Genomic DNA, 27,178 nt, shown 5'->3' with positions numbered 1-27,178 from the left:
TACACCTTTCTTCTTTGCATTAATCTCATTATTTTCCTATTACTCTTGGTAATTTTTATGATCCAGCTTTAAACTTCCAGACAGCAATTCATCTTTTTGCCTCTCCTATCTGTATTGCTCAGATGGCTAGAGCTAGTTGTGTAATCTCCTAGGCACTCTTTAAGCATATCCATTGCTTGGGAAGAGCACAGTTGGTGAGGTTAACATTTCATTTGTTCAATGGCTTTTTCAGAGCAGATGTGGTTATATTTCAGAGACCCTATCAGCCTGTGGCTGACTAACTACATATTGAAGCATTCATTAATCGGCAGTTTTAGAAAATTACTTGAAAGCATAAGCTGCACAAATCTCTCAGTTGACAATGGACAGTAAAAATGCTTCAGGTTTCTTTTTAAAAAAAATGTCCACTCTTCTCATTAGCATAATTATGTATCTAGTACTCAATTTAGCTCTTTAGAATGAACATCCATGTAAGAGTCCACTTCATTATCTCATCTTTTTTTTCCTTTCAGCTTTTCAAACACTGTAAGTAATGGAACACCTTTGTCACTGAATTGTCTTTCAGAAAGTTTGAAGGAGAAATTAAAAAAAATTAAAAGAAAATAAATAGCTGATTATAAATTAAGTCTTGATAGAATATCCTTTGAGGTGATATTTTTCAAAATGATTCAATGAAAGCAAATGAAATGGCAAAGAGCATACAATATAGTTTCAGAGTGGGGTAGTTCACTCTAAAATTTATTGCAATACATATAGGAGGACATTATAGCCCATCCTGCCTTTCTCACTCCTAGCAAACTGTAGAGACTCAGACAGGATTTTATGATATACCAAAATGCTGTGTTGACAAATCATTAGATTTTAAGAAGTTAAGAAATGTTAATGATTAATGAAGTTGTTGAACAGCTCTGAAGGCTTGCTGTTGCACAAAGAGCCGTCCTAAGCCCCCTTTACAGGCTTCTGTCCATTCTCTATCTGCTCCATGCTGTTATCCTTGCCTGACACCATAGAACCCAAATGAGTATTTTTCTTATTTTGTTTCCTGTGAGCCATGAAAAACTGATACAGTCATGGATAAAGAGCCTCTAACCAATTAAAGTTAGAAAGTGGTATGTTTATTCACCAGCGGGCAGCATGGGAGTCATCTCTGAAAGATGTGGCCGCCCCAAACAAGGTTCTTTTCCCACTATTCTTCAAGATCTTACTTACAATACATATGCATAACCTCCCATCCCCGCTCTGTATTAAAATGAGGCTATTAGTCTTTCGTGCATGTGCAGTTCTTCTCTTGAATTGGGTCAGTGGTCTCAAACTGGGTCAGTGGTCTCAAAGGATGAAGTCAGGAGAGTTTTCATCAGGTCTCTGTGACCCTCTGGCACGATCCAAGGTCCCCTGCTTTGTAATTGATTGATATGAAGTCCAGGTGCTGGCCATTGTTCTTAGTGGTTTCCATCTGTTCTTATGACGGTTCACTTACTCCACTTTTTCCATAAACAAGCTCATAATATAACAGTTAGGTTTAGCTTAGTCATCTAATAATCATTAACCTGCCATTTACTAATCTAACTTACATCTTGATCAATATAAATTGCTTCTAACCCTTAGCTAAAATCTTAACTCTTTAAAATCATGTTTCATTTCCCCACTCCTTCTTCAAAGTAAGGAAATTCTTTTACTAATATTTAAATTCTTCTAAATCTAGCATAACTGTGAGGTAGGGGTCCTTTAAAACCGTATTATGTGCTCTTAATATTAAAGTTAAAGCTGGTAGTCACTTCAGCATTGCCCAATTCCAAAAAAGTATTATAACTGACCAAATCAAATTTATACCAACTAAAATAAACAAAACAATAATCAAAGAAATCAAGGTATTGAGCAAACCAGTTGCAGCTGGTGACTACCCAGAAAGCACATCCCACCAATGATGAGATGGGCCTTCTTCTAACCTTTAAATACTCTCCGTGTAGTCTCTGTGTCATGATGTATTGTAATCAAAGTTCTCTTTCTTTCTAATTTTTTTTTTTTTTTTTAAACTCATGATGTTTCAATAATTGTGCAACCAAAGTTAAGTTCATCTCTACAGGCACAGGCAATATTTCTTGAACAGTAGTCAAGTTTGCCTTTATAGGTTGGTGGGATACATATGCCTGATAGGAAAAATCACATTCTTCAATTTTTACAAAGTTAAAAATGCACAAGTTAAATTAAGTGTCCTACACAGTTGCATTTGTAACTTTTAGCGTCTGAATCAGAGACTAACAGGAGACAAAATCATAAGCTTTCCCTTGGCACTTACATTTACCAGTCACATTACAATGCAGTGGTACTGCATTAGCTGTGGCTATAGCGATGGTCATAAATGCCACAACTTTCCAGGCTATACCTACTTGATTGTCCATTACAATTACAAGGTTTCCTATTTTTCAAAAAGTTGTTATTCTATATTTATCATTTATTTTCCCGAGGAAGTTTTAATTTTAGTTCATTGTCACCCAGTATAACTTTCCAGAGTTTCTCAGGAGCTTTCTTCACTCGGGAGTGATGGATCCAGGTGCTTTGTTCCTTGATCTTGATTGCATTAAAGGTGATGAGGAGTACTTGGAATGGTCCCTCCCACCGTGGTTCCAAAGTTTTTTTCTGCAAAAGACTTTATGTATACATAATCCCCAGGCTGTACATCATGTACTGGTCCATCTAGTTCTCTGGTTCAAGCCCCAGCCACATGTTTCTCTGTTTTTCTAAGTTGTTTATTTAGGGCCATCATATAGCTGTGTAAGGTTTCTTCCTCTGCTTGAGTGGGTGTTGTCCCTTCTTAAATTCCATATGGCCTTCCACACAATATTTCAAAGGGGCTTAGGTTTTTTTTACTCTTGGCTTAGTCCAAATTTATAATAATGCTAATGGAAAAGCCAGAGGCCAAGGTAACTTTGCTTCTTGTCCCAATCTTACAATTTGTTGCTTAATCAAATGATTAATTTTCTCTATTTGGCAACCTGACTGAGGATGATATGGAATCTATGCCTGAATGGTGGCTAATTTGCTGGATAATTTTTAAAATAAAATGTGGCCCCCTATCTGAAAACATTGTGGCTGAGACTCCAAAGCATGGTATTATTTCTTATAACACTGCTTTAGTTACCTCTTGCACCTTGGCAGTTCTGGTAGGGAAAGCTTCTGGCCACCCTGAAAAGGTATCTGTTAATACCAATAGTATCAGTACCTTCCTTTCCTAGGTAGTACTGAAAAATCAATTTGCTATTGCTGCCCAGGTACATATCTTTTCCCAATTTGCCCAAGCTTTGGTTTAGAAATATTTTTCGGATTAGTTTGGAGGCAAAGGCTACATTGGCAAGTCACCTAAATTACTATACTTTACAAATTTCTAGCTATGATTCTATCTTTCAAATAATTATATAAATCATCTGTTCCTCAATGTGTTTTTTCATGTTCCTCTTTTACTAATGACTATAGCATGTAAAAGGGGATCATAAGCCTTCCTTTCCTTTTATCTGTAGTAGCCCACTCCTCTTGTCCTTTTTACTGCACTTTACCTTACCTTCAATGGAAATTTGCCCATCTGGAATTAAGGCTGCCTCAACAATTTCAACAGTTACCTCACCTTTAGCTGCTTCTTTTTCCTTTCTGTCTACCAGCTTGTTTCCTTCCTCCAATTTAGAGCTCAATTTTTGGTGTGCCTTGATATGCATGACGGCTATCTTTTCAGGTAGCTGGACTGCCTCCAACAGTTTTATTATTTCTTGTGCATGTTTAATACTTTTTCCTTGCCAATTCAACAGTCCTCTTTCTTTCCAGATGACTCCATGTACATTAACTACCCAAAATGCATACCTCAAGTCTGTGTAAATATTAACTTTCTTACTTTTTGCCAGCTCTAGAGCCCAAGTTAAGGCAGTTATTTCAGCCTTCTGTGCCAAGATGTTGGTTGGCAATAGTCCAGACTCTATTACCTCTCTGCTTGTGGTAACCACATACCCAGCATGCCTTCTTCCACTGATGACATAGCTGCTTCCATCAGTAGACCAGGTCTCAGTATTCTCAAGCAGGGTATCCTTCAGAGCCGGGCAAATGGAACAGGTGGCTTCAATGGCCTCCAGGCACTCATGGATCATTTGTTCTCCCATACTCCCGCTGAGGAAAGAAGTTGGATTCACAATGTTAGTTACCACAATCTCAACATCATCTTGCTCTACCATTATGGCTTGGTACTTCAGGAATCTTTGTGGGGAGAGCTAATGGGCCTCTTTCACTTTTAGGACTGCAGACACTGTGTGGGATACTAGCACTGTTGTGGTGCCTTATGCATGGTCTCCACGCTTGCCTGGGCTAGCTCAGGCACCGCAGCGTGGAAAGGTACAGACAGCTGGCCATGCCAGCTAACCTGATCCTGTGGGTTCTTGGCTCCCACTCGACCTCGGCAGTAGGTACAGGTGGTGCAAGGCAACGACGGCAGAGATAGAAAGGCGGACTCTGCTGAGCGGGTCACAAGAGTTTATTGGAGCCCCAGCACAGGACCTCCTGACCTCCAGGTACCTGCCCAGGCAGAGCCCCCCAGGCTGCTTGCCAGCACCTTTTATTTGGGGGTGGAACTAGGAGAAAGGGCAGTGGGTGAGCAAATCAGGGATAACCAGGGAGGGGGTCACACAGATGAATGATATTCTCATAAACCAAATATAAATGATGGGGGGGGGGGACCCCCTCTGGATCTGACCTATCACTCGATGCCCTTGGAAGAACTTTCTAGCTCCAGAGGAAGGCCCTGAGATGACAGGCAGACCCCAGAGGAGGGGGGAGGAGGGGATTGACATATAACAGTTGGAGGAGAGAAAAACAGGGAAAGACCATTAGGGGCAACAAACTGGGGTACATAGAACAAACCATAAATTAACAGCACATACAATAAAACCAAAAACAAATCCCACACCACTACATAGCTCAGTCATCTTCTGGCCTAGGATGAACTTGGGTGCTTCTTGGATGTTCACTGCCACTGCTGCAATGGCTCTGAGGCACCCTGGCCATCCCTTAGCTGCTGCATGCAGCTGCTTAGGTGACTGCCCTGCGATACGGGCCCAGGTTTTGTGCTAGGATTCCCAAGGCAATCCCGTGCTTTTCATGTGAAAACAAAAAGAATGGTTTACTCACGTCTGGAAGTCCCAGGGCTGGAGCTGACATGAGGGCCCTCTTTGACTGGTCAAAGGCTTGCGTTGCTTCTTTTGGAGATCCCTGCTCCCTTCCATGATCGAGTTTAACAAGCAACCCATAGTTATAAATCCACAGTCTGCACCACCCTGTCATGCCTAGAAAAGTTCTCAGTTCTTTTACTGTCTGGAGTTTTGGGGTCTGGCATATTGCTTCCTTGTGATCCTGTCCTAAGGTTCTTTGTCCAGTACTAACCTTGTAGCCTAAATAAATAACTGTTTGTCTCACCATCTGGGCTTTCTTCTGGGATACTCAATAGCCCTGTAGGCCAAAAAAGTTTAGGAGGCTTACCATTCACACAGACAAGCCTCTTGAGTTTTGGTAGCTATCAGCAGGTCATCCACATACTGTAAAAGCTGTCCTTCTCCTGATGGAGCTTCCCAGGATTCCAGATCTTTTACTAGTTGTTCTGCAAACAAGGTGGGCAATTTTTTTGAACTCCTGCAGAAGCACTGTCCATGGGAGCTGAGTTTTTTATTCAAATGCAAAAATTTTCTGGCTGGCTTCATGGAGAGGAAGGCAAAAGAAAGCATTCTTTAAATCTAAATAAACCATGTTAGTTCAGGTGTTAAACAAGTTAACAAAGTGTAGGGGTTGGCAACCATTGGGTATAAATGCTCAGTTATTCTATTAACAGCTCTTAAATCTTATATTGTTTGATATGATCCATCAGGCTTTTTAACAGGTAAAAAAATTTCAATCACTGGGCTAATCCCTTAACTTTTCTTTTTTCAGGGGGTATTGCTTAACTAGTTGTTTTCTTTCTTTAAACTTAACTTGCACTGGGGGTGCATTCTTTGCTCTCCTGGTAAGTTAGAAGCTCAAACCCCAGAAAACACCTGATCCGTTATTTTCCTGTAAATCTCATCTTCACTTTTAACTTTAGCCTCATTAGTTATCTACATCAAGCTTAATAATTCTACATATTGTTGGTCTTTAACCTCCAAAGTAATCTCTCAATTTTTAAATATTATTTTTGCTGCTGATAGTTCCAATAGATCCCTACCCAAAAGTGCTGATGGAGCATTGGGCATATATAAAAACCTGTGAATTCCCAATTGTTTCCCAAGTTTATATTTCAATGGTCTACAAAAATAGGCTTTTTCAGATTGGCCAGTTACCCCTTTTATCATAACATAATCATCTGTTATTGGTGTTAAAACTTTCTTTAACACTGAATATATTGCCCTTTATCAAAAATTTCTTTTTTTTTTTTCCTTTGTTCCCTAGTTTCATTATAACTAGAGGATCTCCTAGGGTAGGATCCTCTGGTCCACCTCAGTTTTCCTTAACATGAGCAACCACTGCTTCCCCTTTTTGATCTCCTCATCTTTGGTTCATTTCTGAGTCCGGGATGCTGTAGGACCCTTTGGAGAGGGCTCCTCTTCCTCACTGTCACTGCTGGGCAGTGGGAGAGATTTAGGAGTAAGTGGAGTAGGGGATAAAATAGAAGGTGAAGCTGAACTTGAAACAGAAATCAGAGTTGATTCAGCTATGCTTAGAGCTGGAGATGGAGTTGAAATAGAAATTGCTTTGCTTAAAGCTGGAGTTAAAGCTGGAGCTGGAGTTGAAATAAAAATTGCTTAACTATATGTGTTAAAATCTTTGGCTCTAAATCAGCTCAATCAAGGAGTTGTTGTTTACACTGGGCACATTCTCTGTACCAGTTAGCAGAGGAACAATAGTAACATCCTGCACAAATTTTACACTGCAAAAGCACCCAGGCACAGTGCTAACCTCTAGATGCACCAAAAGCTGCAGGAAAATTCCCAAAAATACAAGCTATTCCATTCACTCCTTTTTGACTTTCTAAATTCTCACCAGCCTGTTGCTTTCAATCCATAGCCACTAGTCTCCCAGCAGACATCTGATACAAGCCTCTTAAATACATTCTCTTATTTCCTTTGTCTATCCACCAGTTTACTGAACTCACAAACTCCCACAAGTCAAGCCCAAACCACTGAGGTAAAGAAATTCCTTTTATTCGTCTGGCCAGATTGAGTTCTCAGACTGAAGTTACCCGCATTTTAATTCCAATAACCTACAAACACAACCTCCATACCTAAAATCACGACCAAGCTCTTGTCAAGGGCTTCTATTCCTCCTTGTCAAACTGGTCCTGTCCTCTGTCTGTCCTCAATCTACTTCAAAAACGTTCACACTTCAGCTCTCAGAGGCTAATCAACCCTTTCACTCAGCATGTGCTGCATTTAAAGCTTTTAACACAAGATGGATGTTGCCCCAAAAATACAGATACAGTGAATACCGTCCCGGTAACCAAAACACACACATCACAGTTACAGTGGGGAGGGGTCTTTAAGGGTTTTCATACACCCTACTCGCATCGGTTTTCCCCGGCCATTTCAGTCACCCAAAAACAGAACCGTGGATCCAAACTCCTCAGTCACTTTGTGCTGGTAGCATGTCTCAACAAACTCTCTCAATTATTCTCACAGTCAGGGCACATTCACACCGTGTGACAACCACAAATCAGGATTTGCCCTTACAATTGCTAGCCCCAGATTGCTAGCAAACTGAGCCTTCTACAGCACAACAAATGGCAAAATCCCCTTCTGCCAGCAACCACAGTCCGAGCCCTCCACGGCCCGGTACAACAGCTTAACAGCTTTCTCTGCTGGCAACCAAGTACAACTGACCAGATACCAATCCAGCTTGCAAGCACATTACAGAGGCACAAGTTGTGCATGGGACATCACCCACGACTTACCAACAGCCTTTCCTGACCACGCGTATGCCTTACAGGGCACTGTTCAAACTGTTTCAATTTTTTTTCTAAACATACTCTTTTGTCCTAATTTTAGTAGTCAGGAGTTCTTGTCTGCTGCTGGATGAACAGGTCGGGCAGTGGAGACCGCTCTTCCAGGAATATCCCGGAAGCACCCTGAGGGGCTCCTCCACCTGAGCAGGTCTCACAGCAGAGCAGAACCTTCTCCTACCTGGCTCACCAATTGAGTAGTTGAAAACCGATATAGTCATGGACAAAGAGCCTCTAACCAATTAAAGTTAGAAAGTGGTATGTTTATTCACCAGCGGGCAGCACAGGAGTCTTCTCTGAAAGGTGTGGCCACCACAAACAAGGTTCTTTTCCCTCTATTTATTCTTCAAGATCTTACATACAATACATATGCATATGCATAACCCCAGCACCTCCCATCCCTGCTCTGTATTAAAATGAAGCTATTAGTCCTTCTCTTGAATTGGGTCAGTGATCTCGAATTGGGTCAGTGGTCTCAAAGGATGAAGTCAGGAGAGTCTTTATCAGGTCTCTGTGACCCTCTGGCATGATCCAAGGTCCCCTTCTTCGTGATTGATTGAGACAAAGTCCAGGTGCTGGCCATTGTTCTTAGTGGTTTCAATCTGTTCTTATGATGATTCACTTACTCCACTTTTTCTATAAACAAGCTCATAATATAACAGTTAGCTCTAGCTTAGGCATCTAATAATCATTAACCTACCATTTACTAATCTAACTTACATCTTGATCAATATAAATTGCTTTTAACCCTTAGCTAAAATCTTAACTCTTTAAAATCATGTTTCACCTGAGCCTGAGTTTAACCTTAGGATTGGCAAAAAGAAACAAAGTTCATCTAGACATTCCATTCATTATGAATGAGAAGGGCACCTGTCTCACAAGGTGCCACCAGGAGCAGAGAAGAGGTGCAAAACATTTAAGGATGCGTAAAAAGATAACCATCCCAGCCTCCTTCTGATCAGGGAGTATTAGAAAAGTGGCATGAAGTATTATTATTTCCTTGTCTGTATCTCATTCCATTATTTAACTTGCCTTATTATCATCTGTCTACATATAGTGTGTTTTGTTCATGTTTTGGCAGGCCAGATGCCACCTCAGAATACTTTGTGTTTGTTTCTTCATCAGGCAAAATGTCTACAAAGGCAAGGGAGGGAAACAGTACACTTTTATCTTTCAACAAACTCGAACTGAATTTCATGGAACCACAAAAAAAGGAGAAAAACAAGCAAGCAAACAAACAAAAAACAACAAACCAAAACCAAAACCAAACCAAACAAAAAGCCCCTTCATACTCTCAATGCTTGAAATTCCCCTCACTTCTTTGATCTCAAAAGCTTATAAACAACTTGGGTGCTTCTAAAAGGCAGTTATAAAAATTCTAATGGGAGAAGTTAGATAACACAAATTTCTATTAACTGTAACAGCAACTATCGTTTAGAAGCTTGTGTTCCAAATGAGCTATAAATTATTCTGCTTCTTCTATACTACTGAAAGTGATGGACTTTTAAACACATTCTGTACATTATTAATAGGAGCTCAATAAAGCTTGAATAGTGTAACCAGTGCTTAAATGTATAGGCACTTAAATTAGACACAGGAGCAATTTAAAGAATTGTATTTTTGCAATATAGCAAAATTCTTGTGGTAGATGAAAAGTACCAGTGGTATTTTCATTTGTTCTCTAGTGAGAACTACCCTCTGCTCAAAATCAAGATGTAATATTTATTGTATTGATATTTCTAAACATCTCATGTTGCTCATTAACACTGAGGAATTTGAAAATGCCCGTCTTCCCATCACCCCCATCATGATCCAAAGAATTACTATCACTGAATATGTCAGTGTTTATTTTGGCTCTGGAGCTTTTCCTGGATCTTCCATTCCTGTATAACAGCTGCTTCCTCAGTAGCAGTTGTAATATACACATCAAAGAATGTTTTCCCACTAAAGTAAATTGTTGATGTTACTGTTACTTATCTTGGAAAACATTTTGGTGGACAGCTAGTTCTCTTCTCAAACCTCCACCTCTACTCTCTCAGGCTACTGCAAATACAGGCTTAGTATGATAAACATGTTACCTGTCATGACATTTTGTGTACATGCCATACTTGCTGGAATTACAAACATTTTTTTTGACTAATATCCCCTTACCAACCTTATGACTTTGACTATACAATGGAGAAATGATGATTAGTTTGTCAGGAAGGCAGATTTAAAGCAGATGTAATTTATGGAGAATGTGTACCCTTAGGGGCAGAGGAAAATTTCAGCGGTAAGACAGGAGGAAAGGGCAGGGGCAAATGCAGTCTCCACTCTTGTATTTGTGCTTGCCTGTAGGTTAAGTGATTTGAAGTGTAAACATGGTATAGGGCAGAGCTGATAAGTGAAGGGGAGGATTTAGTAAATTTTTGGTCAGCTTTGCTGAACATCTGCACTCGGCCCTTGCAAATGAGGTTTTGCAAAATAGTATTTGCCATTGTAGCATATACACAGAGTCCTGTCATTATTAAATAAAATACTCAGAAATGAGTGTGCAGGTTAATCCATCATAACTGTCACTCTTATCTAGTGAACAAGGTGTATAATTCTTCTTACAGTATCTCTTACTTCTGTCTTTCTGTTAGTACAATATCCTGAGTTAGTGCAATTTCTTGGCTTATTTTCTATGTAGTACAATCTCTACTATCCATCCACTTAACAGATGATAGAATTATTACTGTCAGCCCTTGTTGGTCCTTCTTTTTGGCTGCTTCAGGTTTTGTTGTTGTTGTTGTTGTTGTTGTTGTTGTTGTTGTTGTTTTGGTTTGGTTTGTTTTGTTTTTTTTTGTTTGGTTTGGGTTTTGGGGGGTTTTGGGGTTTTTTTCAACAAAAGGTCCCTGTTCAGACACCTGTTTCCAAGCAGTACAGTTAATAGAATGAAGCACAAGATTTCCCATGGGATTTTTACCAAAGGCTGACATGTCAAGTCAGCAGCAGTCTGGTGCAAATGAGTTATTTGCAGTTAAATAATTATCAGAATTTTTTTCTTTAAACTGTCATACCTTTTATGTTTTTATTCCATAAAAAAATAATACTGTCCTATTGCAATTCAAAGTTATCCCACTGAAATTTGTCATACAGCACCAACATAGATTAAAATGTTTAGGTAAACAGAAATTTCAACCACAGATCATTGCTGAATTATAGTGTATATAATTTTGTACAGTAGCTAGGGTGACGGCATTTCTTTACAACAGAGATGAAAGACCTACTTATAGTTTTAAGTACATAAATTTTAATTCATATAGGACATACTTTGTAACAGCTGTTGCTAATTAAAATGGTTCATAGAGCATTCCTGACAGTATGGTTATCTTGTTGAATTAAAAATTTACATCTTAAAAAAAAACGAAACAGAAAAAATGAATATTAAAAAAAAAAAAAGAAAAAAAAGTTTTAACTAGCTAGTTATAAAAATAAACCTTCTTTAAATTGTTTTCTTTCTTCAAATATCTGAAATATTTCAATTAGAGCATCCAAACTACTGTGTATATGTGTATATTTGAAAAATATCACATGGCTCACAAGATGCCTGTCCTAGGGTAACTTTATGATGCTTGTATCCCCAATCGTCTGTTCTGTTTGTGCTGTATATTGAGTCCTGTGCCTTTAAGACTGGTTCTAAGAGCAAGGAGAAGCACGGAGTTTGTTTTGAGAAAACTGCCTGACTCCTCCACATTCTTCTGCGGACAGCGTGTTCGGCGGAGGCTTGGAGAGACTGCAGGACAGAGATCTTTTTTTTTGCTTTTAGTTAGTTTCAGCTAGCTAGGGCAGAGAAGTTCCCTGGACTGTTTTTTTTCCTTTTTCTTGGAACTGTTTAAACCTGCTCTGGACTGAAAACCCAGGGGAGCACTGGGGGCTGCACCTGCGGCCCACCGGGGCCTGGACCTCGGCATTTTCCAGCAGCGCCGGAGGGACTGGGACTGATGAGAGACTGAGAGAGAGCCGAGCTACACCCACGGCAAGGACTTTCTCAATTTGCCATCTCACTCCAGAAGGAGAGGTTTTATTGTTTCATATTATTCATTCTTTATACTTGTATGCACTTCATTTGTTTAGTAAAATAGTTTTTTCCACTTTTCTCCAAAGAGGTTTTTTTTTTTTACCAGACCGGTTGGAGGGAGGGGCCACTTGGGTTTGCTTCCTTAAAGGGATCCTATACAGGGGTTTTCTCCCAAATTTGTCCCAAACCAGGACAATGCCTAATTTTCTTTTATTTTTAGTAAATGCCTATATACATTTCTGTAAAGGAGGAAGTTTTATCATAGAGCAAGATTAAGATTAAATGGATACAGAAACAGATGGTGGAGAGAAATTTATTCCTCTCTATAAATAATAATTATTTTGTTTTCAAAATTCTGTGGTGTTCTTTCCAACTCTTTCTGCAGTATTGGGACTACACTGATTATCTGTAACGAGAGCTTTATTCTCACAGTTAAAGTACTAGTTCTGCCTTGCCATGGTACCTTTCAGGTGACCTTTTCCCTGACTTTCCTATGATGCAAAAGGGAAGAAGGACCAAGTTTCTGTCATGACGTGTATGGAATTTCTGTGTCCTACATGACATAGATATTAACTGTGCCTCCATTAATACTGTTTTTAGGGACTTGTGAAGGGCAGTGGGAATGCAGTTAGTTAATAGGTTCACTTGAAACCCTAAGGCTTTGGAGTAATTCCAACTTCATTGGATAGTGAGAGAGTAGCTACCTCCTCATTGCTGCCCTTAGGAAACTCAGAAGCATGTATTGTACTTAGGCAGAAGGCAAACCAAGTATAAAATTTGGCCTTTATTGATTTTTGAATAACTTCATAGAAATTATTCAAAAAAGAGGTTATATAATAGAAAGTTAAGAGTAAAGGTGGTTTAAATGTGGATAGTCTGAATAAACTTAATATGGACTTTCAACATGAGCCATTTATTCCTGAAAGGTTGAAATACTTCTGACCCTAGTTCTCATATGGACTGTATATTCTCCATACTTTTAAAGTTTAAACTCACTTTCAAAAATCTCCTTGGAATATATTAAGTTAGTTTCTTCCACACAAGAGCTGCAACACACGACCCCAATAGCTTTACCTTTTTGCGAGTTTCACAGATAAAAATGACAAAAAGCCAACATGTGTTTTGATCTTTTCTTTCATGATGATCATCTATTGTCTCATACATGCATATATATATAAACACACATATATGGTAATATTGTGGGATTTTAAAAAAAGGAACAATAAAAGCAATACAATAAAAGCAATAAATACAATAAAATCAATAATACAATAAAAACAATAAAAACAATAAAAACAATAAAAGCAGACTTATCAAAATTGTATGTGCTGATGTATGTATTTTCTATGCTTGAATTTCATATTTGGTTATTGACTTCATATTAAGTCTGGTAGAAACAGCATTCCCACACTGTTTCCACAAATCATTGGACATTAGGAAAATAATCTTCACTGAGAGTGGGACTGGGTATGAGAACAGTCTCTCCAAGGAGATGGTCATGGCACTAAGGCTGTCAGAGCTCAAGGAAATTCTGGGTGATGCTCTTAGTAATATGGCTTAATCTTAGGTAGTTCTGTGAGGAGCAGGGTGTTGGAGTTGATGATCCCTATGAGTCCTTTTCAGTTTGAGATATTCTGTGATTCTGTGGCTGATATTAGCCCTTATATACCCTGACATGTAAGAGTCATTGGTATCAGAAGCTCTCAAACTACATGTAGCATGTGCTACAAATGTAGGCCATTTGTGTCAAGTAGGTATCCCTGTAATACTTGCTTCTTATAATTTCCAGCAAGAAAGTAAAATTAAAAACATCACATTTTTGATTGATAGTCTCTCTTATCTTTGATGATAGTTATAGCTCAGTTCTAAAAGATAACAGAGATTAAATAATCTTGGCACTGAGATAACAAGATTTTTAGAAATGGCATGGAAACAAGCCAAGTGCTCGGTGGGCCCTTGCACATGGAAGAAGCATCTGTGGCTGTTGAACAAAGAGAAGACCATAGGTTAAATACATACTTCCCAACAGGCATATTTATGTGCCCCAGCATCATGCTCAAAGAGCAGCCCCTTGAAAACACTAGATAATTAAGTGTTTAGTGTCTCTCAGTTTCCCCGGATGATATGTGCCGTTGTGTCACAACATTTTCAAAGGAGAGCAAGTGGCTCAGCCATACTGAGCAGGCCTGGCTGGGAGGTTGTTCCCTGCTCTGCAGTGTGGCCGGTGGGAGATGCAGCTCAGAACCTCTTGCTGAGGAGCTGGGACCCTACGGCTTACGGAAGAAAGAACATAGGGACTCCTGGACAACACAGGGAGCAGAGCCCTGCCTGGGTCTCCCTGTAAGGGTTGTCTTCCTTAGTGGACTCTAGGAAAGCACCTAGATGGCAGACCCTGAATCTCTTGGCAAGGACTTCATTGCAAGGAAGCAGTAGGCAGTAGCAAGATTGTCTCAGAGCCTTTTTGTCGTCTCCACGGAAGGAAGTGAATTGTTCTGGGGGGTATCTTGGCATAATATCGGAGCTTGCTAAGAAGTTTGGAATCATTTTGATCTTACTTTGGGGAGGTCAGCGCAGCAGCACACCTACATACTCTGGTCAGCTGAGGACCCCACCACAGCAATCTGTCAATTATAAAACACAATTATCTCATTTGTTGCAGATTAGACTGTATGTGCTACTGAGAGGGCTTAGGCAGTCATAGAATGAAACATGATTCTCTTCAAAAGCTGGTGAAAAGATGACTAAGATATTTTACTCAAATGGCTTTCTAGCATGAACTCTTTGATGGTAATTTTATACATTATTAAGAATCCTATGCATTTTTAAGGAAAAGGTTAATTTTCCAAAGGTATTGCTTGGTGTGCAATCTCTTTTCACCAACGGGCATTTATTCCCATATAAATTTTTTTCAATGACTGGGAGGTGGCAACTAGTAAAATTTTTGGTCATAAGCATAATCTCAGGTTTGAATCCCTTTCCTAAGTAATTTTCAGTCAATCAGTTTGATTTATATCAAGAAATATGGTAATATTGAAAAAGGAGTTAATTGGGGGGGGGGGGGGGGTTGTATTCTAGAAAGAATTTATTGCAGTTAAGGGAGACAAGGTTTTTATCTATGCTTTTTTTCTCAACAAAGGCAAAATATTCTTTTAATGTCCATTATATTTCAGAAACACTGCATTAAATTGCTAACAGTATGATTTCGAAGTGATCTAGTCCCAACAGAATGTTTGAAGAAATTAGTCAAGAAAAAGAAGCATCTTGTACACATGAAGGTGAAATTCTAAAAAGTAGGGGGGATCCCTTTATTTGATTGGCATGATTGGTTGTAAAACTGATAAATTGCATATTTAGGGATATTGTTTCAGGAAGGCAAAGAATTATGTTTGATATGTGTATTTTTGGGCCAGACATACCTTAAAGTCAGTGAATATCAAAAGCGTCCCTTCCAGCATTTAAGCTATCTAATATTTTGACTTTGTAAATGGTAAGTAAATGGTTTTCTTTTGTCTATATGTTTCTGGAATGTATTACCGCCCCCTAAGCCTGAAGAATAAATTAACAAATTGTATATCTGACACAAAACAATCAGTTTGTGCTGATGTAATTAAGACTGTGTGAGGTCTAGAGCATGATTGGGATGGGGTTTTGGGTCATCTTGAAGAGAAACAAGGAGCAGAAGGCATAAAACAAAGCAAACAAAAAGATTGGAAACACACTTTTTACCATTATTAAGTTTAAATTCCCATCTGTTCCTAAGTAAATAGCGGCTTTGTTAAAAAAATATCTATATCTATATCTATATCTATATCTATATCCACACACACACACACACACACATATATATACACATATATATATACTTCCATGTTATTGTTATCATCAAGACTTTATAATCTTAGATGTATAAGTAGCTGTATAAGTAGAATATTTCAGTGATCAATTCAAAGAAACAGAATTCAAGCCAGGACAGAAAGCTTCAAAGCCTGTTTATTGCAGCACTGTATTTTGTAAAAAATTAAGTTGCCTAGCTGGTTTTGAAGAAATTTTTATTGTAGTCTCTAGGAAATTCAAACATTTAAACTGTAAAACATTTTAGCTGTTACACTCCCATTAACAACTAGGTCATTAAAAATGCTAGTTCTTTTGTGCCCTTTACAAAACTGCAGAAAATCAAAATTCTAGGAACCTGAGATAAATATGAGAAGATTGCCTCTCTGTTAAAATGACTGTTTAAAACCTGATCTTGTTACTGAAGATTATAACTTTTAATATTGCCTCTCAGGGGGAAAAAAAAAAAAAAAAAAAGGAAAGTCCTGTCAATGACCAAAATTTATTCAAGACCTATTTCTTAGTATTAAAATGAAGTAATGGATTTCCTTATAAATTACTGGCTAAATTGAGCAGTCAAGGTCTAAACTAAGTTGTGAAGTTATGATGAGTAGGTCCTACATTTAGTTGTCTTAGTATTAAATCAACTGCTGCTGTAACCATTCTTGTTACATTTCTCTCAGATAAACCAGAATCTGGATTAATCTCACCTGAAAGAATCTGATTGGATTAATCTAATCTGATTTCAATTACCTGAAAGTGAGATATTTGATTGAAGGTGGCCACATAGGTCTTTTGTAATTAATGAAAGAGAGAAATAGCTTCCTCTGATGATTATTCCTATTAATCAAAGATGGGCTAGGCAGTAGTGATTCTTCTTGGAGGTCTTCTCTCTTCTCTTGACAAAGAGGAATTTCGATGGCAAATTTACACTGAAATCATAACTTTCAGATGAATTCCACTTCATAAATGCAGTATATGCTCTTGACTTTTTATGAGTAATACACAGTTTAATAGAATATATTACCTAGTACTGGCATCTTCTTGCATCCTGAAGGCAAGTTTTTAGTAATTGTTATTCTGTGACTGGCACAATCATGCTTCATTTTTATCTGAATTAACTATGAAAAAATAATTATACAATAAATTTTACTTAAAAGGTCCATGGTAAGGTTCCAGTTTACAATTTTTAGTGGAAGACAATTAACCACTTTTGATATTTTAGAATATATTAGAATTCCATGGCAATGTGAGAGTATAAAACATCTGGCTACATTTTTTTAGTTTGGTTTTTTTTTTTTTTTTTTTTTGCTTAGAATAATGATCAAAAATTGAGTGAAGTGACTAAATAAAAATTAAGATAATATATGTTGTGACAAACACATAAAAAAATAAGGAAAGAATTTGTACTTTAACAAGAATTTGTACTTGATCCAAGAATTAGAGAGATGTTCAGAATTCTTTTAATTGCTTCTTTTCTGAAAAATGTGACAATATAATTAAAAGATGTAGGGTACACACACTGTACATATACATGTTTGTAAGTACTTATTTTCTTGTATAAGCTATTTGATTTGTGTATCTGCATGTGCATAGATTATTCAATTGTGCTACTAATAGTTATGTACCATAGTAAAGAACTATCCTTCCCCAAAAAAGCTGAATATAAAGTCTAGGCAGACAGGTGCATCATAACTGAAAAAGTTACAGAGGGTGATAAACAGCTAGAAAAGGGTTGAAAACAGTAATTTAAAAATATTATTTTTACATCCATATTATTTTCGGGGATCCTGTAGAGATTGCTTTACAATATACAGTGCGTTTCCTTCAGAAGTTTGCTTAACTCCTGTTGAATTCTGTGGGAATTCCGTATAAGTATAGTAAAAGTATTTATCAGGATAATAACGATGGGCTGTCTAGGGGTCTGCAGATTTATCTGAAGATTTGCTGATAGCACAGGGAGAAACTGGCTTCATAAGAAAACTTTAAAGGAGCCAGGAGGAGAAGAGACAGTAGGCTTCTGTTCAATCCACCTAATGTGTTACATACTGAAAATATTGACTAGGAGAAAATATGCCAATCAAACAAAAACAAGGGGAAAAAAAAAGTTTTGATTTGAAAACAAACTCCATAAGACACTCAGAAGAACGCTAGAAGAGAAAACATTAATTTTCTGAAATGTATTTCTTGATTGCAAAAGAAATCAGGAAACATACAGCCTGAATTTTCTGCCTTAGAGCGCCCAGTATGGTATTTCTTATATTTTTATGTCTTTTTTAAATTATTATTTTTAGTACTTTTATAAATTTGAATTAAATGACTGATAATATATTTTAAGTCAATTATTTAGGTATCAGTAATGAACATAGTTTGAGACCTTATATTTTTCATGATTCATTTTGCATAATTTTATGCATAATATATCATTTGTTGCTTTTTTTCTTTGCATATATCTAGTGTAAAGCAAATACTGAGTTATTTTAGTCACAGCTGATTTATGTTGCGACTGGTCATTTACTTGAATTTCACTTAATTGCCAATCTTTCAATAGAAAAAAAAATATAGCATCCTGCATATTGTAAATCTCAAAGGACTTACAAATACTGGTTTTTTTAGCATGTGATATACTTCACAGTACTGACATTTAATCTAATATTATCCTCCATTCCTTCTCCTCCCTCTTAAACTTGAATATTCTCTTTCTTTGTGCCACTTTGCCATTTTCTGTGTCTGTGATATGTGCTTTCTTATTTTGAGAAGTAGTCTATGGAAGCATTATTAACTTTTTGAGCACTAGTTTCAAAAAAATAATTACTGTAAAATGTTGGTCTGTGAGGGGGAGCTATTGGAGAGGGAAAATGGTGTTATTACTCAGAGTCATCTACCAAAACACACATTTGACAGAGAATGCTCCAAGATCTGAAGCAATGTAGTCAGACAGAACTCTCCTGTGCAATAATACTAATAAACTTACACTTGTCAGTTTTATTAGTATTCATTTGCACTTTCCTTTCTTTTAAGAATTTTAGCCTCCTGGTCAGTGTGGCAACTACAGCTGAGTCAATCATAGTTCAATTTATTGGATTGCAGTGTGTCTGTCATGTTGTGTAATAATTAAGAAAAAAGAACAAGCTAGATCACTTTACTAATCATAGGGTGCAACCATAATTAGGCCAAATAAAACTCCATGCTTACTACAATTCAGAGAACTAAAAAAGTTCTCGGAATATGTAGTCCTAGATAGAAAGAAGTGCTGTACTGCACCCTTTGAATACGGACTGAATAGTTATTTTCCTTTGCAAGCTTTCTCTGTCAGACTAAGTTAAACCTCATTCATTCAAATTAACGGCAAGAGATACCAGGAAATCCAAAGACATATTTCCTCAGGGAATTTACTGTTTAATCATTTTATGCAAGAGGTCAAATCATCAGGTCTGGGCAAGAAGAAAACTATTCAAGTGGAGTCTTGAGGACAGGAATATCCAGGCAACTTCACCAATATAGGCCCAGAGCAGTCCAGGACCAGATGGGGGCAAACTGAAGAATTAGCTGTAGAGTGAACTTCTGCCTTTGGTCAACTGAATTGCTGTCTAGGCACTAGTGAGTGTACCAGAGCTACAGGAGCCATAATGGGACCTCAGACACCTGCAGTTAGGTATCTTATTGTATGAGGAGGTACCATGTTAATAACACATTCATTGTAATTCATAAAAAAAAATTAAATAACTAAATAAAATACCTTTTTTCCCTTCTTCGCATTTCTGTATTATTTCAAATAACAAAATAAAATGCAGACCCATGTGTGTATTCTCTTGCAGCTGGTATTCTCTTACAACTCAGTGTAATTCAGGCTGTTTGGTACTTCAGGAAGAGCAACAAATTTTCTGACACTTATTAGTGGGGGGGTGGGGGGGAAGGAAAACAATTGTTTTTACGCTTGTGTGGGTGCAGGTGTGGCAGAAGAGCTATAGATTTATCCTATTGTCAGATTCATTGGTGGTGTTTAGTCATCTTTCCTCAGTCCATCCATGTTCGGTGCATTCTTCCCTTCAGAAGCAATTTCTAAGAGTTTAGAAATGTCTGTGCAGTCTTTGTTATGAGAACAAATATGAAGACTGAAAGCTATGCTATCCTAGGACTGTCTGACAGTGTAATGCAGATTGCCAAACTTATCATGGATTGTTAATAAACTCTTACTATGTATACAAAACCAAGATTTGATAAAAGACATTTTGTGTGAGATTCTCATTCAGCTGGACTAGTAATAATATTAAATCACTAGTCAATTAAAGCTGTTACTAAATCCAAGGACATTACTAAATCCAAGGACATGCAATTTAAGCACTTGTATTGTCTTATACAGCAATACAGGAGTTTTTCAATGTGTTAGTCATATCAGAATTATAGTAATTATTCATACTGTCTTTGCCATTGATATGTAATTTATACCCAGTCTTTTTTTTTTCCAGATCTCCCAGCAAGGACATGGCTTCAAATGAAAGAGAGATTGTGGTTTGGGTTTGCCAGGAGGAGAAGATTGTATGTGGCCTGACAAAGCGCACAACTTGCTCAGAAGTGATTCAAGCACTGCTTGAGGAACATCAGACAACATTTGGAGAGAAAAAGGTCCTTTTTGGAAAACCTAGTGATTACTGCATTGTAGAAAAATGGAGAGGCTCAGAACGAGTACTGCCTCCCTTGACAAAGATTCTGAGACTTTGGAAGGCCTGGGGGGAAGAGCAGGTTAATTTGCATTTTGTATTGGTAAAGTCAGATGCTTTCCTCTCATTTCCATTATGGAAGACAGCTGAAGCCAAGGTGGTACAAAATGTAGAAAAGCAGTGGGACCTCAGTCCAGCAAACTACATGAAGATGTTGCCAATAGACAAGCAAAAGAAAATTGTGAGGAAGACTTTCCGGAAACTAGCCAAGCTTAAGCAGGACAGTGTTCAGCAAGAGAGAGATAATATGGAGACACTGATTCATCTGATAATTTCTCAAGATCATACCATTCATCAACAAGTCCTTAGAATGAAGGAACTAGATATGGAAATTGAAAAATGTGAAGCAAAATTCCATCTAGATCGTGTGGCAAATGATGGAGAAAATTATGTGCAGGATTCCTATTTAATGATCAATACAAGTGAGTCTGAGCAGCAAGGGAGTAGACCAGACGATCAGAAAGAGATGCATGACTATCTGAACAAAAGTGAGGGAATTGTACAGGTTGAAGAGAGACTGAAACATCACAAACAATTAATAGAGAACCTGTGTGCTGAAATTGAAAGAGAAGTACACGGTATATGTATGGAAAAAAATGGAGAGGATGTTCAAACAGAAGGAGTAGGTAGTCCTGAACTGGAAATCTCAGATTTGGAAAGTGTAAAATATGAGCTGGAAAAAAGTATGAAAGATGGTCTGAGAATCAGCTCATACCTGAGCTGCATCCAGAAAGAACTTACATACAGGGACTCACTGCTTCAAAAGAAAGAAAAAGAATATGAACTTCTTACAGAAGAGTTTAATTTACTACACGTTAAAGACAACATTGAAACTAGGTTTCAGTCAAATGAAGAGCCGTCCAAGGGCAGTGGCATCTCCAGTAACAGCATTGCTGTTCCTGACTTTGTTCATAGAGTGACTAATCTGGACATAAATGATACAGACTCTGACACTGGAATCAGCTCTACACACAGTCAGGACTCTGAAATAACTGCAGGGGACATGGTACTGTTGTCAACATAGTTGAAAACAGTTAAGCATTTTCAAAAATCTTATTTTGGAGGATATTTATAAGAATTAGTAAACCTGTTGTCTTGAAAGTTAAGCTCTTCAAGGTATTAAAGATGTGGCACTGCTTTAGCAAGGTAAAGAGTGTCTATTTGTGTCCTTAATAGTATACTTGTTCTAGAATGCTGTGTGTTAGAATAGGTTAACTGGTCATAGGTGCAAAGTTGTTGGCTTCACTATGATAAACACACTGTTTGACACACTATTTAGACTTTGTAATGGTTGATACTCAGTGAAATGGGAGCATTCTGACTGGCTTAGGCCAAAAGTCTGGAGATTTCATACCCTTTGGTCTGTGGGTCCACTCCTGCATCTCCCTAATTTTTTAGGAGCATGAAGTAGAGACTAGAGAAAATAAGACCAAGAAGTTGATTTTCTCCTCTGTTACATTAATTTTATGCAGACTGAGTTTCCTTGCTATGAAGCTCCTGTAAAAGATTATATAATTGAGCATTTAATCTGTTAAAAATAGTTTTTATGACAATGTAGAACAGAGGAAATATATTTGCATTTATGCTGTATTTTTAAATTTAGTTTATATATAATATCAGGATGATATTTTTAAAAACTCCTAAGTCCCATTTTAAAAATTACCTTCCACACATGGGTTTTTAACTTTGATTCTCTTTCAGCAGCTTTTATCTGCTTTTAAGATCCTTAAACCCCCTACTTATCTGCTGTTACCCTGTAGTTGCCACAGTGATGTTTAAGTCCATGGAGCTCCTGCCAACAGGCATGTCAGAACTGCTTACCTCCCGCTAGTGCGAGCCACTCCAATTCCAGGCTCACACCTAACCCTAGGGGCATTTTCAGCAAGACTTTCTCCTACCTATCTCACCGGTTGGATTCAGTGTTTTAAGCCTCTTGAAATCATATCTACCAAAAAAAGGGTAACAGAAGCAACAGTTAGGAACTAGATATTTTAGTCTCTGGCTAAACACTGTTTCCCAATAGCCGGCTAGCAACTATTTTCATATGGCAAGTAGGTTTTCAAATCCCATCACATACTGTTTTGGAGTAAGAAACTGTAAATCCTATTTCCTCAGTGAGGACTTTGGGATATAGATAAAACTGATCCACTTTATGCAGTTAATAAAATATTGGGCTCCAGGTAAAATAAAATTAAAAAAAAAAAAAAAAAAAGGGGGGGGGGACTCAAAATGAGAATTTTGCAACTATGTGGTTAAGTCAATTTTTTTTTTTTTTTTTAAATTTAGGATGTAGTTTATCTCAAACCCTTCTCCAGCATATTGCTGTACATCCAAAACAAAACTGTAGAATTGAGTTGTCTCAGTTACTAAACAAAATTTCTAACTGAGTGCTAGCAGCTCTTCTAATAGCGAGCACATCCATAATTTCTGGGTTGCCATGTTCATATTTTGTAGATCAATCTGTTTAATAATTATGATTAGAAGAGTTGAAAGGAGAAATAATTACAATATTTCTGAATAAAGTTCAGTTCTGCAAAAATCAAAGCAGTCCTGGAATTAACAGCCTACAAAATTTAAAAAATGGACAGTACTTAGAAGGTGTAAATGTAAAATTCTTACAGATACAATGCTCTTTTTTTTCTGTAATTTTCTTCTCTCAAGTGTCTGTCAACCACGTATTTTCTAAAATGGCCAATGTACTAGGACTGCTTATTAGCACATATTTAGTGCAGGAAAAAACAAAACAAAACAAACAAAAAACAACAACAAAAAAATTTGTAAAAAGAAAATTTTTGTAGTTTATTTCTTGTGGGGTTTTTTTCCTAATCCTGGATATTATAAATAGATTCTGTTTCAGCAAAGTGTGCTAGTTGCCTTAATATATTTTGTGTTGTATTTTTTTCTTACAATGTTATTTGAATGCTTCAGTAACAATATGTAATATTTAGACTCATCAGCTCCTCATGGAAACATATGTATGAAATATCTTATCTTTGTAATAATTTATTAATGCAACTCTGCATCTTTTGACCTCTGTGGTATCACTCTGACAAGTAGTTAAGCCCAGAGCTCTGTATGCCGAGAGTAGACTAATGTATTCTTTGAGTTCTTATGAGTTTAGTTACCAATAGCTACAATTTCTGTCGAGTAATTTTTTTATATATAAATGCTTAGAGGATAGAGAATTGAAACAGAGTAATATACACATCTGTGCAGGCTATTACAAGACCCCTGGGGGGGGGGGGGGAAATTAATTTCTACTCATACTCTACCAGGTTTATTTTGCTCATAGGAACTTGTGTGGGTTCTCTCAACAGACCTTTATCCACACTTGGTGGTTGACTGTATCTCCCCTGCAACTTGTAGGTCTTAAAAGTATTACTGTGTTTTAAGAAGAAAATAGGAAAAATAGGGGAAGTGAGAGTATTTCTTAAAAAAATAAAACAATATTAAAAATCCATTGTTTTGAAGCATTTATTTGAAGTTTGTACTTTGATATCTCAAATAAACTTTTTTTCCTTGAGAATTTAGAATGCAGAAGATGTTTAAAGACTGTGCACTCTTTGCTGCCTCTATACTTGCTGTATATTTGTTTGACGTGGTTTTAGGATGGTAAAAGTATTTATGAACCTTTATGCGCCTTACTTCCTCCTTTGTCACAGCTATCTATATTTTATTTTCATTTAAAATTCCCATAATTTAAAATACACAATAAAAAAATCTTTGGATCGTTTTCTTTCATACTATTAAGCCAGTTGACATACCCATCTTCAAATTTGGTTATTTTTATAAAATTTTACATGGATTATGGAACAGTTACTGCCAAGATCAAATAAGTCCTGCATAAGAGGAGAGACAAATTCCACCCAGGGAGGGGAAATGTGAAATTTTAAAGTAAAATGAAATGAAAATCAGAAGGGCAGTTATTTCATAGAATCATAAAATTATTTGGGTAGGAAGGGATCTTAAACATTATTTTGTTCAACCCCCTGCCATGAGTAGGGATGCCTTTCATTACACCAGGTAGCACAGAGTTTGCATCCAGCTTGGCCTTGAACATTTCCAGGGAGGTATACTCAGCTTCTCTGAGCAACCTATTCCAGTGTTGTCACTTGTCTCTCCCATGGAGCTCTGGATCCATTTCCACTCCGGCTAGCCCAAGGCAAGCAGCCAGGCAGAAGGAGTTTCTCAGGGCCCTAAAAAACCCAGGAGGCGGCTGAGAATCTTTCCCTTAGCACGAGAGAGCGAGACCCTGTCGGTGGCAAAGGAAGAGGTCGCACTCGATCTCGAGGTGAAACCAAGGCTTTATTCAGTCCTTCTTCTGTGGTCCTGCCCCAGACCTTTGCCATGTCCAACTGCCCAAATCAAGAGAGCACCCAGCCTAATGGTCTGGGCTTATATGCAGGGAAGGGGCTGGAGGAGAGGACAAGCCAATATCCAATGAGGCACAAGGTGAGAGTGGAATAGGGTTGGAAAGACATTCAAGGAAACCAATGGGTAACATAAAGGGAGAGATCTTCTCGGCCCTTGCCCTGTCATTCGATGTCTTTTACCTGAACCCTCCAGAACCTGGGTGGGACAGCCGAATGATAGACAAGGCCCACAGAAGGGGACTGGGAGAAATGTGGGAGAATGGGTTGGGGAAAGGGCAGGGACAGATTTTGGGATACTACATTTTCCAGGAGAACAGGGGAGTACAGAATAAACCATTATAAAACCCAATAAAAAATTAAATACAATATGAAACCAAATAACACACAGCAACACAGTATCTCAACGCTATCACAGTAAAGATTTTCTTCCTAATATCTAATGGAAACCTACCTTCTTACAGTTTGAATTCATACCTCCTTATCCTGTTTACTACATGCCCTTGTAAAAAGTCTCTCTGCAGTTCTATGTAGGCTCCCATGAGGTACTGGAAGGTGCTATAGGGTCTCCCCAGAGCCTTCTCTTCTCCAGGATGAACAACCCCAACTCTTAGCCTGTCTTCAGCCCAGAGCTGGATGCAGCATACCAAGTGGTGCTTCACAAGAGCAGAGGAGAAGTCCCTCTTTCCACGGCTAGTCTTGTTCTATTCTCTCCCCAGCCTGTACCTGTACTTGGGATTGACCCAGCCTGGATGCAGGACCTTGCACACTTGGCCTTGTTCAATCTGATGAGATTTACATGGGCCCAGTCTGTCAAGGATGTCATTCCTTCCCTCCAGCATGTGCACTGCACCACAGAGCTTGGTGTCTCTTGGTCAATTTCTCATCTGTCTCCAGGCAGTCAGAGCTCCATGCACTCCATCTGGTCACTGACAGAACACCGCATCCCCTCGTTGTCTCCCCTGCCAGTCCTTCCTAAAGAGCTTGTATCATTCCATTCCAATGGTCCAGTCATAAGACCCATCCCAAAATGTCTTTGTGATGCCAATAAGGTGCGCACATCTCTAGCTCCTCTTATTTCCCACACTACATGCACTTGCATACAGGCATTTAAGTTGAGCTCTAGATTAAGACTATCTTCTGTCTGAAGAGGCAGGAATTCCTTTGTGCTCCTCTCCTGCCTGACCTGTGATCCCTTTCCAGGCTCTGGGCATCTCTTGCTAGCACTGGCATCAAACTGGTAAGGGTGGGGTGGTTGGAGGTTACTCTCCCTCAGGAGCTTTAGATTAAAGCCCTCTTCATCAGCTTGGCAAGTCTATGGCCAAAGGTGATCTTCCACTTTTCTGACAAATGTTCCTCATCTGCCCTCAGTTTCATTGAAGTTGGTCCCATGGTGTAAGTAGCTGAGCCCTGGCTATGGCGCCGGTGCTCTAGCACTGTTGGTTCACCCACATTTGACCATCCCTTTCAAACTCTTGCCCTCTGACTGGGAGGACTGATGGGAAAAGTGCCAGTACTTTAGATTCCCTTACTGCCACTTCCGGAGCTCTCTAATCTTTTATGATTGACATTTGGAGTGCTCCAGGCTGTATCACTGGTGAAACAACAGTCCTGGGCACAGCTTTTGCAGGCAGGTCTGCTGCCTGTGCCCAACCCAGCAGAAGGGTCGAGGCACTTCCTTAAAATCTGAGATCTGCAATGCAGCCTCTCCTTTCAGCACTTCTGTCTGAGGGCAGGCATTGGCCACCACCAGGTAGACAGTGCAGCCCCTCGAGCCAGAGCATAGCCTCAAGGGTCAGGCAGTGCCCTTGGCCTGTGCCAATGCTGACAGAAGGGTGTCCATCTGCTGGGTTATATGGATTTCAAGTCTCTCTGCACAGCCAGTGGAATGCTGCTCCTTCAAAGAAATGTCCTCACACATGCACCAATGTGCTACACCCCGTTTGTCTGCCCTGGTCACAGCGTTCCTGCTTTTCTTCAGGATTAGAGGAATATTGAGGTGAAAGATGCTAGACTTAGCCTGCAAAACTGGTTTGGGGTGGGATAGGCTAGTCCTTCATATAAACCTAGGCAAAGACCTTTGATGACTCTCATCTAGGCTAAAATTTCTGAATTAATGGAATTGCCTAACACAATACACAGTTCTCTGGATTCCACATACATGAATAGTCATATATATTTATAAACACTTATATATGTGACATACATATAGTCACAT

At 38.4% G+C, this 27,178-nt stretch overlaps 1 protein-coding gene across 4 annotated transcripts in view; it reads left to right on the top strand.

Moving 5' to 3' along the window:
- Positions 1–24,116, top strand: part of RASSF9 (Ras association domain family member 9) — a 35,259-nt gene extending 11,143 nt beyond the window's left edge. For all 4 annotated transcript variants that reach the window (XM_040063227.2, XM_040063229.2, XM_040063228.2 and 1 more), the window contains exon 2: positions 20,339–24,116. In XM_040063227.2, the coding sequence (XP_039919161.1) occupies positions 20,339–21,614 (1,276 nt within the window). In that variant the 3' untranslated portion in view covers positions 21,615–24,116. The remainder of the gene's footprint in view (positions 1–20,338) is intronic.
- The last annotated feature ends 3,062 nt before the right edge of the window (positions 24,117–27,178 follow it).

This window comes from Hirundo rustica, chromosome 4 (assembly GCF_015227805.2).
Source record: "Hirundo rustica isolate bHirRus1 chromosome 4, bHirRus1.pri.v3, whole genome shotgun sequence".
Taxonomy (NCBI): domain Eukaryota; kingdom Metazoa; phylum Chordata; class Aves; order Passeriformes; family Hirundinidae; genus Hirundo; species Hirundo rustica.
The sequence above is the reverse complement of the archived record's forward strand: the minus strand, read 5'-3'. Positions and strand labels throughout refer to the sequence as shown.